The sequence below is a fragment of the Echinops telfairi genome, unplaced genomic scaffold (genome assembly GCF_000313985.2).
Source record: "Echinops telfairi isolate 266 unplaced genomic scaffold, ASM31398v2 ScPeMD7_24;HRSCAF=84, whole genome shotgun sequence".
Taxonomy (NCBI): domain Eukaryota; kingdom Metazoa; phylum Chordata; class Mammalia; order Afrosoricida; family Tenrecidae; genus Echinops; species Echinops telfairi.
Window position 1 is genome coordinate 7433121 of NW_022103921.1, and position 13561 is coordinate 7446681.

The 13561-nt window shown below is 38.1% G+C and overlaps 1 protein-coding gene across 2 annotated transcripts in view; it reads left to right on the forward strand.

Annotated features, from left to right (window-relative positions):
* Positions 1 to 13561, forward strand: part of RAB31 (RAB31, member RAS oncogene family) — a 90314-nt gene that overhangs the window by 18967 nt on the left and 57786 nt on the right. For both annotated transcript variants that reach the window (XM_045289077.1, XM_004714068.2), the window contains exons 3-4: positions 7897 to 7978; positions 12961 to 13032. In XM_045289077.1, the coding sequence (XP_045145012.1) occupies positions 7897 to 7978; positions 12961 to 13032 (154 nt within the window). The remainder of the gene's footprint in view (positions 1 to 7896; positions 7979 to 12960; positions 13033 to 13561) is intronic.

The window sequence follows — 13561 nt, forward strand, 5'->3', positions numbered from 1 at the left end:
TGGGGAGAACAGGGTCATGGTCCTCCCATGAGGGAGGTTACAGAGATGATCTCCAGTTAAGCGACTCGAAGATAACTTTGATGGAAATAGGGAAAAAATAGAAGTGACTGTACAGTAACTCAAGAATGCTCATTTTGACAAAATGAATGAAATGCTAAAAATAATTCAGCAACTCCAAATAGAATTACAAAAGGCAAACACTGCAATATTAGAACTAGGTAACACTGTGAAAGAACAAAAGAGGATTGAAACAATGGAAACAAGAATTTGCAATTTTAAAGATAAATCTCTGGAGACCAAAATACAAGATCAATTATAAGGGTTGGCTTTTTAATCAAGTTATAAAAATGACCCCAAAATTTAAAATGTATGTTTTACAAATATTCCAGGACAGAAAGTAGAAATATCAACTGGAGAAAAAGTAATCGATGAAGTATGAAGGGAGAATTTTCCTGATATTATGACAGAATATAAAGTAACTATTCAGGAAGGCCCAAGAACTCCAAACAGAATTGATCCCAAAAAATTAATCCCAAAAGAGGCACATTATAATCAAATTTCCCAGTATTAAAGAAAACAATCCTGATAGCAGCTTGGCAAAAAAGAGTAATCCATGTTCAGATTTCTCTACTGAACCTTACATGGAAGAAGACTATGGATTGGTATATTCAAAAATCTGAAAGAAAAAACTGCCAATCGAGTCTTATATCCAGCAAAATTATTTCAACAACACAAAGGCAACAAGATAGGTGGACTTTTCCAGATGCAATACACATAAATCAAATTGACTGTATGGGAAGAGCCAATGGAGAAGTCCAATATCAGCTAAAATGAGGCTAGTGCAAAGACCTAGAGTTAGAAAATAAAAAAGAAAGAAAACACATAACTGAAACTGAAAGAACTAAAGAAAAAAATTCAGATCTGAATTGTAATATTGAAAGATCCTGTGGGCAAGATCCTGAAGGCATTAGCCAAAAATGAAGCTATAGGAATTTATGGAATGCCAATTGAAATTTAGCTGATGGAAGTGGTTGAAGCACTCGCTGATCTATGCCAGAAAATGTGGAAGACAGTTACTTGTCCAACTTCCTGGAAGTGATTCATATTTGTACCATTCCAAAGAAAGGTGACCCAAGAAATGCTCAAATTATAGGATAATATAATTGATATTACGTGCAAATAAAATTTTGCTGAAGATCATTCAACAACACTTTCAGCAATCCATTGACAAGGAGCTGCATTAAATTCAGCCTAGATTCAGAAAAGGACATGGAACAAGGGATATCATTGCCGATGCCACATGAATCTTGACTGAAAGCAGAGGATAGCAGAAAGCTGTTACTTGTGCTTTATTGACTGTATGGATCATAATGACTATGCGATATAGCCTTGAGAAGAATGGGAATTCCAGAACACTTCATTATGCCCATGCTGAGCAGTTGTGTGACCAGAACAAAGAAATACAGCATGGTTTAAAATCAGGAAAGGTGGCCATCACGGTTGTATCTTACCATACTTATTCAATCTGTATGAAGAGCAACTTTTCAGAGTAGCAGGAGTATAGGAAGAAGAATGCTGTATCAGGGTTGGACGAAGGTTTATTAACAAGCTGTGATATGCAGATGACAGCCTTGCTTGCTGAAAGTGAGGAGGACTTGAAGCACTTGCTGATGAAAATCAAGAATTTGCACCTTCAGTCTGGATTATAGCTCAATGTAACAATCAAATCCTCACAACTGGACCCGTAGGTAACATCTTGATAAGTGGAGAAAAGAATTAAGTTGTCCAGGACTTTATCTTGCTTGGACCCACAATCAGTATTCATGGAAGCAGCAGTCAAGAGATCAGTTGATACATTCCATTGGGTAAATGTGCTGCACAAGACTTTTTAAAGTGTTGGAAAGGAAGGATGCTACCTTGAGGACTAAGGTCCTCCAGACATAAGTCATGAAATTTTCAGTCACTTCACATGCATGTGCAAGTTGGACATTGAATTATGGTTCTGTGAAGAGCACTGAAAGTATCATGGAGGGCCAAAAGAACAAACATCTGCCCCGGAAGAAGTAAAGCCAGAATGCTCCTTAGAAGCAACCATGGTGACACGTTGTCTTAGATCCTTTAACATGTTATCAGGATGAGCTTGTACCTGGAAAAAGAGGTCATGCTTGGTAAAGTTGGGCCAGCAAAAAAGAGGAAGACCCTTGACGAGAAGGAATCACACAGACTCTGCGACAGTGGGCGCGAGCATAAGAGCAGCAGTTGTGAGGATGGTGCAGGACTGGCCGGTGTTTTGGTCTTTTGTACGTGGAGTCACTGAGCCAGAGCTGACTGGACGGCACGTGACAGCAACCTCAGACTGGTCATGTTGAGTGGCACAAGTGGTTAAACACTCAACTTGTGGTAGAAAGATGGTCGTTTGAATCCATCTAGAGGCACCTCAGAAGGAAAGTCCACCCCCCTGCTTTCACAGCCTAAAAATCCCTATAGAATAGTTTTACTCTCCATGCATGGCTTTGCCATGAGCTGGAATCAACTTGATGGCAACTATCAACAACAGCAGTCTAAAATATCTCTCAAAAGGTACCACCCCTTCCTCCTAATTCATGATCCTTCAAGATTCATCCGCTCATTTGGTTGTTTTATCTCTTTCTGCTCTTTTTAACCGAGATTCTAGAGTAATCTTTTGGTTTGTTCCGTTTTTCATGACATTGCCTTATTGAAGTATGCAAGCCAATTATAGAATATTCTTCATTCTTACAAATGTGCTTGACACATGGATGAATGTATGGATAGTGATAAGAGCTGTAAGAGCCCTCAATAAAAGTATTTAATTTTTTAAAAAGTATGTTCTACATTCTATATTGGCCTAGTTATTTCCTAGAGATTAAGTTCAGATTAAACATTTTGGCAAGAATGATACACAGTATGAAGCTTACACAGTAAAACCTGTGTGTGCTAGAGCCTGTAAAAGGCAGAAACCTGCCACAAAGGGAAAACTAAAATATGTTTTCACTATTAGAAAGTAATGGAAAACGATGCACTTCTTCTATTGGGTTCTGGATGTCACTGGTGTCACAGCATTGTTAGGTTGTCTCACTCTTGGAGATGCTTGTTATTTTCAATGTGTATAAAGCTTTATCTCACAAAAGAAAAATTAAATATGTTAAACATTCCTTTACTCACCTTTTTCATCTTTCATGAACACACATACACAAAAGACTTACTAAGAAGATAAAGGCCAAAATGAAAATGTCATCAAGTGTTTTATTGTCTTCTGAGATTTCACATCCTTCATTTTTATAGGAAAAACTTAAATATTTGTTCAGTTGCATGTCTTCACCCAAGCATTTATAAAAGTAGGAGTGGTAGTTGTTAACGTAATCTGGTGTCAATTTGGGAGTTGAGAGGATTAAGAGTGAAGGGGTGGAGTCTAGTCTGTCAATTAGATCATAGCCAATGAGGCCTCTGTGTGGGCATGGCCTCCTCCTGAGGATTCTGGGAATTCCTGGTATTTCCTCAGTGGAGGCGAAAGACACTTCTCTCTCTCTGCTCACTTCCTTGGAGACTCTACTGACAAGGCTCACTTCCTGCAAGACATCCCTGAGGAGAAGCCACCTGGACCTACCCTGATGCAGCCCTGGAAAGTAGAGGAGCCAAATGGAGACCCCTGCCAGCATTGAGATGCTTACAACACCACTGGATCCAGAAGACTTCCAACCGACTGGCCTGTGATCTTCCTGCATTCAGCATCATTGCATGTGTTTTGTGAGTCTGAAGAGGACTTCACAGATTGGTATCGGACGTATGGACTAATATCAGACTTATGGACTTGATCTGGACTGGGCTGGGTTTCTTTAGTTTACCCAGACTGACACAGTAGGGCAGAAATTACAGAGTTTTATTAGTAGCCTTACCCCATTGGTTTCGTACCAGCATAGGTAAATAGGTAAGGCAGTGCTCTTTTTGTGTCATTCTAAAATCAAAACTTGAAATTCAAGTGGGATATACCCAAGACTGTATTTTGACTCTCATGAACTTGTCTACATTTTATTCTGCTTCAACCTGTACTTGCATGTGAGATATTGATGGTTTGTTCCACAGTTAACCCCTGGCCTCATTTTAGGTGCTGATATTGAGCTTCTACATCGGCTTTTCCCACAAATGTAACCAGTTTGATTTCTGTGTATTACATCTGAAGAACTATGCATATAATGGCTTATTGTGTTGTTGCAAACAGGTATTTGCACTGAAGTTGTTGGTCTTGCAGAATTCTATCATTCTATCATCTATCCAGCTTAATTTCTCTCACCAAGGCCATATTTTCCAACTATTGTTCCTTCCTCTTTGTTTCCAACTTTTGCATTCTGATCTCCAATAACTAATTATCTTGATTACATGCTTAATGAATTTCAGACTGAGGATATTGGTAAAATTCTTCAATGTCAGCATCACTAGCTTTAGTTGTTGGTACATAAATTTGAATAATAATTACATTGCAATTTATGTATGTATGGATTGTAATAAGAGTTGTATGAGGCTCCAATTAAAAATATATATATATATAAAGGAAAAAATTACATTGACTGGATTTCTTTGTATGTGGATAAATATCATCCTATTACAGACAGCATTGTACTTCAAAATAGAAAGGTGTACGTCAGGGTTGTATTCTCTCACCATACTTATTTAGGCTGTTTGCTAAGCAAGTAAACAAAGAAGCTGGTTTATATGAAGTAGAATACAGACAGTATCAGGATTGGAGGAGGGCTTATTAACAGCCTGTAATATGCAGATAACACAGCCTTGTTTGTTGAAAGGAGGAGTTGGAGCAGTTACTGGTGAATTACCAAGGGTGGCAGTATGGAGCACAACTAAACTATTTATTTATTTATTTACAACTTAATTTAAAGAAAACAAAGATCCTCAATATTGGACTTTTCTATCATAGTAAATGTAGAAATGACTGATGTTTTCATGGATTTCATCTTGCTTGAATCCACAATCAGTACTCATGGAAGCAGCAGTCAGGAGATTAAACTATGCACTGCATTGGTAAATCTGCTGCACAAAGACTTCTTTGTAGGCTAAAAAGCAAGGATATTACTTTGAAGATTAAGGTGGACCTGACTTAAGTCATGGGATTTTCACTTGCCTCATATGCATATGAAAGTTTGGCATTCAATAAGGATGACCAAAGAAGGATTGATGCATTTGAATTATTGTATTGGTGAAGAATATTGAAAGTACCATGGAATGCCAAAAGAACAAATGAATTTCTGCTGGAAGAAGGCAGCCCAGAATACTCCAAGGATGGAGAGACTTCGTCTCAGGTACTGTGGTCACGTTATTGGGAGAAACCAGTCTCTGGAAAAGCACAGCATGCTTGTTAAAGGAGAAAGAGGAAGGCCACAACAAGATGGTTAGACCTAGTGGCTGCAGCAGTGGTCTTAAACAAGAACAATTGTGTGGCTGGCCCAGGACTGAGCGGTGTTCATTTTGTTGTACATCCGGTCACTGTGAGTCAGAGCCAACTTGATGGCACCTAACTGACAAGAGCAACAAAGTCAAAACCAGAGCACACCAACATCCCAGCTGTCCTTTTCACTCGAAATTATTAAATCGCCTTTTATATAATCTAAGGTTGTATTCTTTCTTGAGATCTGGGTATGTAATGTTAGAGCAATTACAGATAAATATAGTCATCGCTCAGGCCCAGCCCCTCTTCTATGGCATACCATGAAGAAAGGTTAAGTGTCTTCTCGGTTCTGGCCACCTCCCTCCTTGCTCTCACCTTCAAATATCTCTGCACACTCTTTCCTAGATGTTTCCGGAAGTCAGGGTTGACACTGCACGAGGTGCCAGTAGCTAAAATGACAACTGATTAGGCATGATTAATTCATTTAAATAATTATTTTCTCATGTATATGATAGCTGCCCTTGTATACATGTAGAGGATAATCTCTTTCAGCAGTTTTTGTATAGTCAAAATGAAGCTTTTCTGTGTTTTAAAGACTTCCATGAAAGTAGAATACAAATATTATTTTTGAGATTGAACAGTATTTGAATACATATATTTTTTCCTCTTATGAGTGTTCATAGAATTCTTTATAAAAGTTCATTTCATCACTAGATGACTAATATTAGTACCACATTGATACCAATAATACATTAGGTAAGGCATTATTCATGTTGTAAAGAGAATGCAAGAATGGCAGCGACTTTTAAACCTTAAAAGTGTAGCATTATTCTACTGACGTGGGAAGTAACTGACGTGGGAAGTAACTGACGATGGCTGGTTCTTTCAAGTACTGTACTTTGCTCACCTCCAGATAGATCCTCAGCACTCGCTAAATGCTGAATAAAGGAGTTCAGACATTTGAAAGCTCTCCTCCATATTTTCCGTATAAAGTCTGTAATCGTTTTATATTTAGAGAAAAAATATTAACTTTATTGGTTTGAAAGAAAATTTCAAAAACAAAACATGGAGTTGAACTTTAATTATTGCGTTTTCAGTTATGTATTCTTGCACTTTTATGATGCTTTTTTCTTAAAAGGCCGTTACTTCAGAAAATCTCTGGAAATAATGCATTTTTTTCCCTTTTTGTAGTTCACTGCTGAGTTTTTATTTCTTGTAGTATTTTTATATTCTTGATTACTGTCTTTAAAGTAGCATCAGATTTATAGTTCTGTGCTGTTACTCTGGGAACACTGCAAGTTTATGTTACAGTCCTAAATAGTTTTGTTCTCAGGGTATCAGCCCAAATAGTGTGTTTTTATATTATTTTTACTGACAATGTTTTATTTATTATGTTGCTCCTTTTTGTTTGTTTGCGTGTTTTTGTGGTTTATGTCAATCATTAAGCCAATTAATTATGTACTGTATACATTCTAGGAGCCGTTATGTGTTGGGCTGGTATCTGAATGATTGATTGTTCAAAACCACCAGTAGCTCTGAGAAAGACAGGGCTTTCTAGTCCCTTAACATTTACAGTCCCAGAAACCCATAGGGGGTCGCAGTGAGTCATCATCAAATCGATAGCAGTGAGATATATCCTCTACGACATCTTTGATTTAGCATTTTAATCCTTGTATATACGTAGAGAGAGGTGTTTAAACCTATGTTCTAAAGCTCCATAATAAAGCTAAGAAAGAACAGTTTTATTTAGCATATTTGGCATAGTCACTCACTGCCGTCGAGTCCATACCAGCTCAGAGCAAATCCAGAGGACAGGGTAGAACTGCCCCTGTGAGTTTCCGAGATTGTAGCTGTTTACTGGAGTAGAAAGACTCGTCTTTCTCCCGAGGAGCAGCTTCTGATTTCAAAGCGCTGATCTTTCAGCTTGCAGCCCAACTCGTTACTACTACAACACCAGGGCTCTGCCATATTAGGTCATGACTCTTTTCCTGTTTGCTTGTTTTTACACATTTAAAAATTATTATTTTTAAGCTATATAAGAAAATGCTTTTCTAATATTAAATTAGCCATTTCTTAGGTTAGAAATCACCTGTGTGATCTTTAAGTTTAAAGGTAATATTAGATCATAGCTCCGAAGGTGCTCGGTGCTGTCGTGGTTACACATTCAGCTGCAATCGCTGTGATTGGCGGTTAGAAACCACCAGTGGCTCTACGGGAGAAAGACTGGGCTTTCCGGTGCCATAGACAGTAGCAGTCTCAGAAACCCAGGGGTCCCTTAAGTCAGCAAGGACTCAATGGCAGTGAGTTAGGTTTGGGTTTTGATTTTGGACTCTCCATCAAGCCTTTCTCTTTGTGGTTCTTTGAGCATCGGAGCTTTGTGAGAGTCTGACTGGTACATAAAGTTAATCTGCTTGAGATGTGAATGTTAGCAATAATAACAAAGAGTACCTTGTAATTGGAATATGCTTACTCTTTTCCAGGGCGTCTTTTATGACTAAAACAGTTCCGTGTGGAAATGAACTTCATAAGTTCCTCATCTGGGATACTGCTGGTCAGGAACGGGTAAGTACATGCTGATGTTGGCGTTCTAGAGAAAATATATAGCTTCATTTCTGAAGGTTTCTTTGTGTTAGACAAGCATATTGATTGTAAGGCACACAACTGAACTTGAAATAATTTAAGCACGAAAAGGAATATATTCTCCAGCTATGTGAAAACCTAAGAGATGCCTATCATAAAACAGGGCTGTGAGTCCTCAGAATATGTTTTCCTATCACCACCTCCACCCCCCACTCTCTGTTCTGAGCGTTACGCAGCATTAAGTTCAAGAATATATAAAGTTCAGCTGTATAGAATTCAGGGATGGTTGGTGCTCTATCTGGTGTACTGGGTACAGCAGGGGTGCTCACACTTTGTCAGCATGCAAGCTACTTATAAAATGATCAAGTCAAAATGACCTACCAACTACAAAAATGCAAAACATATTTATTTTTATTACATTTATTCATAAATGCATTGAGAATTCTTTATATGGACAATGTGTGTTTATGTACCTTGCATAACCGCACGAGTCCATATTGCACAACACAACACAATTAACTATGTGCATTTTTTTGTCATTCCCTGAGTTTACTCTGATGACTTGCACTGAATGGAATGAGCCAGGGATGCTAGTCTGGACAGTAGCTGCTGACAGCCAGCCTCAAGCACACTTCCAGATGATCAACAGTCATGGTGGAACGGTACTTGGACTTCATGATCTTTATGTGGGCAAAGGCTGACTCACATAAATAAGTAGAGCCGAATCATGCAGTCAAGGAGGTAGCATGTCTTCTCATGTTTGGGTACTTTCCCTCTGCGAGTGCGTTCCAGACTCTTCATGTGCTCTGGACTTCAGCTGGATGTCGGCTTGCAGTGTCAAAATACCCCATTCTGTATGAAAGTGATACGAGCTCCCCACTCATTTAAATACCCTTTCTTAGGTTTGAGGGGGAAAAACCAAGGTCTAAAAATTGGCGAAAACTTAGTTTGTCAGTTTTGCTGGTTAGCGCAGTTGTTTGCGCATGCATTTGACACTTAAGATTGCATCTGATTGGCTGCGTTGTGTATCAATTAAGTGACAGGATCGATGATAGGCTTACATCTATTTTTTTAATGCCTTGCAATCTACTCACACTATATTTGCGATCGACTAGTAGATCTCGATGGATGTGTTGAGCACCCCTGGGGTACAGTAATCCCTAAAGGTAGGGTTATCAGCCTTGTAATACATTACCGGGTAGGCTTTGTCTCCAAGGAAAGTCTTGATTCTCTTACTAGAAGACAAGGAAATGGATACTGGATTACCAGAAGCCACAGATGACTTTTCCTTAATTACTTTCATTTGCTGAAAATAATTATGGAGAAGGTATTTACTTAAGAAATTCTTAAGAAATTCAGATTTTAAAAACAAGTAACGCTTACCAACACATTTGTATCTGTAAACTGTATTTTCGCAATCAGAGTGGATATCATCAGAATGGGAGAGATGAATGAGATCAAGGGGGCACATGTATAACAATACCTTGTCTTTGCCAAGAGCTTTCCGTTTTCTCAGAACGGAACTATGTAGAATTGGTTAGACTTCTCTTTCTCTTATGCAAGCGCCCTTTTAGAATTCCGACACTTCCTTCCTTTCCCCTCCCTACTCCATTCATTTCCAGTTCTAGCCTGTCTAATTTTTCTTCAGTTCTGTTTAATTCACTTGGTGATACTGTTTTCTTATCTATCTCTCAAAAGAATCCGAGGTTCAGGGTAATTCATAAATCAGCTCATGGATTTCCTTCTAAAATTTAAAAAAATTTCTAGTGTTTGCATATTAAGGTATTTGAAAGATTTTTTTTTAAAGATTTTATTAGGGGCTCATACAACTGTTATCCCAATCCATACACACATCAATTGTGTAAAGCGCATTTGTACATCGTTTCTCAAAACATTTTCTCTCCATTTAAACCCCCGACATTAGGTCCTCATTTTTCCCCTCCCTCCCCGCTCCCCCCTCCCGCATGAGCCCTTGATAGTTTATAAATGGGTATTTTGTCATATCTTGCCCTGTCCGACGTCTCCCTTCACCCACTTTCCGGTTGTCTGTCCCCCAGGGAGGAGGTCACACACAGTTCCATGTAATCGGTTCCCTCTGAAAGATTTTTTTTAAGAAGATAAATCTTCTTGACTGTAAGTTCTAACATTAGAATGACGCCTATTTCTCTGGGAAATTGAAAGACAAACTTTAACACACGAAGTTACTGCCTGGAACAGCTTTTTACTGAGTCTTCTAGGGACGCGTCCTTGGACATGAGAAGACACGTACAAAGAAACACTGTTTGTTAAGAGGCATACTGTGTAACGTATGTGTAGTAGTTCTGACACGGAGCCCTCGTGCCACTGGGCTGCTACTCCTGCAAAGCATTGGTGTTGGGAACCCACAGGAGCAGTTCTACCTGTCCTATAGGGTCACTAGGACTTGGCATTGACTCGATGCACTGAGTTTGTGTTCTACTTTTTTTTTTTCTTTTGTTTAAATTTAGGCAGAGAGGTTTTCTTGTTCCTCTTTTTACTGATGGCCACAAAGGAGTTGCTTTTCAGCTACTTTTAATGAGCAGAATGCACTGACTTCTTAGCAACTGTATCATTATCTCACATTTCACATTCATAATCATAATAAAAATATCTATGCAACAACTTTGCACACTAATGATGTGTGTCCTGTGGTAATGAATGATGAAGTTACAAGGTGAGCGTAAAGCTGGCTGTGATAGTTAAGGTTATATGTTAACTTGACCATTATTCTTAGTGGTTTGCCGTTATTTAGTGATTAACTTGGCAGTTATGTAGTGACGATATAGTCCTCTTCCATTTTGTCATCTAATTTGATCATTCTCTATTGTCAAAATGCTAATTTTCTTATAACAACATTGTTTTATTTATTTATTATTTATTTTAAAAATCATTTTATTGGGGGCTATTATAGCTCTTATCACAATCCATTCATCCGTCCATTGTGTCAAGCACATTTGTACATATGTTGCCATCATCATTTTCAAAATATTTTCTTTCTACTTGAGCCCTTGGTATCAGCTCCTCATTTTTTCCCCTCCCTCTTGAACCTTTGATTTATAAATAATTTTTTTTTTTCATGTCTTCCACCAACCGCTACCTCCCTTCACCCACTCCTGTTATTTGTTCCCTTGGTGGAGGGGAGTTATTTGTCGATCATTGTGACCCTTTCTCCCCCACCTTCCCCCTACCCTCCTGGTATCACTACTCATTATTGTTCCTGGGGAGTTTATCTCTCCTGAATTTCCTGTGTTGCAAGCTCTTATCTGAACCAGTGTATATCCTCTGGTCTAGATAGATTTGTAAGGTAAATTGGGGTCATAATAGTGAAGGGAGGAAGCATTAAAGAACTAAAGGAAAGTTGTACATTTTGTCAGTGCTATACTGCACCCTTACTGGCTCATCTCTTCCTTGTGACCCTTCTGTAAGGGGATGCCAATTGTCTACAGATGGGCTTTGGGTCTCTACAACACCCTCCCCCTTATTCACATTGATACGACTTTTTGTTCTGGGTCTTTGATGGCTGATACCTGATCCCATCAACACCTTATGATCACATAGGCTAGTGTGCTTCTTCCATGTGGGCTTTGTTGCTTCTGAACTAGATGGTCACTTGTTTATCTTCAAGCCTTTAAGACCACAGACACTATATCTTTTGATAGCCGGGCACCATCAGCTTTCTTCACCACATTTGCTTATGCACCCATTTTGTCTTCAGAGATTGTGTTGGGAAGGTGAGCATCACACAATGGCGGGTAATTAGAACAAAGTGTTCTTGCATTGAGGGAGTTCTTGAATAGAGGCTCAGTGTCCATCTGCTACCTTAATACTTAACATATAAATATATATGCATAGATATGTTTCCCTGTTATTATATATAACTATATTTCCACATGTACAACCTTGTTTTTAGAATCTACACATGTCAAGTGAGAGTGGGTGTTATCAATTTTGCAAATAGTTGGTTCCATTAGTATTATCAGTACAACTGACTAGTTTCTTGTATGTTGTGCTTTATTTACTATTCTGAGTATCTTATGTGTTTTACACTACAAAATAGAGATCATTACAGGCAGTCTTCAAGTTACAAACCAACTCCTTAAAGCTTATTAAATGAAGACACAGGAAAATAATTTGTGGAGTCGACTAATGAACACTTGAAGTCGATGACCTTGAGACTGGAAGAAGCAGTTGGTTCCTAAGTACCAACTGCTCTGAAAATGTATCACATTAGAAGGTCTTGGCTAGAGTGGGAGAAAAACATGCAACAAAACTCAGAATCATAAAGAGGATCAGGTTTTACCTGTCTGATAAAGACTGTTGGAACACTCAAGACTGTGGCCTTAATGAACTCACCACCATGGCTCAATTTTCAACCAGACAATATGCAAGTCAGGAAGAGGAATCGTAACACTGTGAAGGCACACATACCTTAGGATAATCGGTTATTGAAGATCAGAGGGGTAGCGTTTACCCAGGGGCAGAGTTCAGAACGGTTAGGAAGCATGGAGAACACTACCTTCATTCTGGCTGGATAGGCGAGATTAGGATCATCTGGAGGTTGATTCTCAAAGCCTAGCTGAAACTCTTGAGGATCTTCTGGGAAGATCAAGGGAATGATACAACCTTGGGGGAGTTCTACAAAAACTATGGATAGAAGATCCACTCCAAGTAAATATACTTCACCTGAACTGGAGACAATGAAGGAGAGGTACTTGGAAATAGAGCCTTGGCAATAGAAATCATACCAGAGACTTATAATAGAATTTTGCAACACCAATGATTTATTTATTTCAAATATCTATTTTCAGCAACATGAATTGTGATTATAATAGGGGAATATAGAAGTCTTTTAAAAGATGATATGGATTAAAATTTGTGTATTTAATTTGGGATTGTAGGAAATATGTTCACTTTGTCCTGATACTCATCATTATTCTTATAAACAGTTTCATTCATTGGCTCCCATGTACTATCGAGGATCTGCTGCGGCTGTTATTGTATATGATATTACCAAACAGGTAAGAGTGCTTCTTTAGAATTAAGATTAAAAAAACAATTAAGATGCTGTTTATGGTGCTTCTGTATTAGAAAGTACCACAGCAAGACTTCAATGCTGAGTCTTTCTTGCCAATGGTCTGTAATGAGATCTCGTTATACAGTGATCAGGGATCGTGAACACTATATATTTTGTTTATCTCACCTATTTATTATATTTTAATCTCATAATTAAATGCTAAAGTAAATAATAATGATTTTAAAAGTGACTATTTGTGAAATCAAGGTCATATCTGCTAGTACTCAGGAATGCCAGCTTTTTAGGAAAAAGAAAATTAATTTTAATTTCTGTATGTATAGGGCTAAAATATTTATTCTCTGTTGGTGTTCAATCATTCTACTTAAAAGCCAAGGATATGAAAAAAAAAAAGCCAGGGATATGTTTATATATATATATGTATGTATAAATATGGTTGTGTATTTGTGTATACATTATATGAATATATATATATACTTTTAAACATTTTATTAGGGGCTCATACAACTGTTATC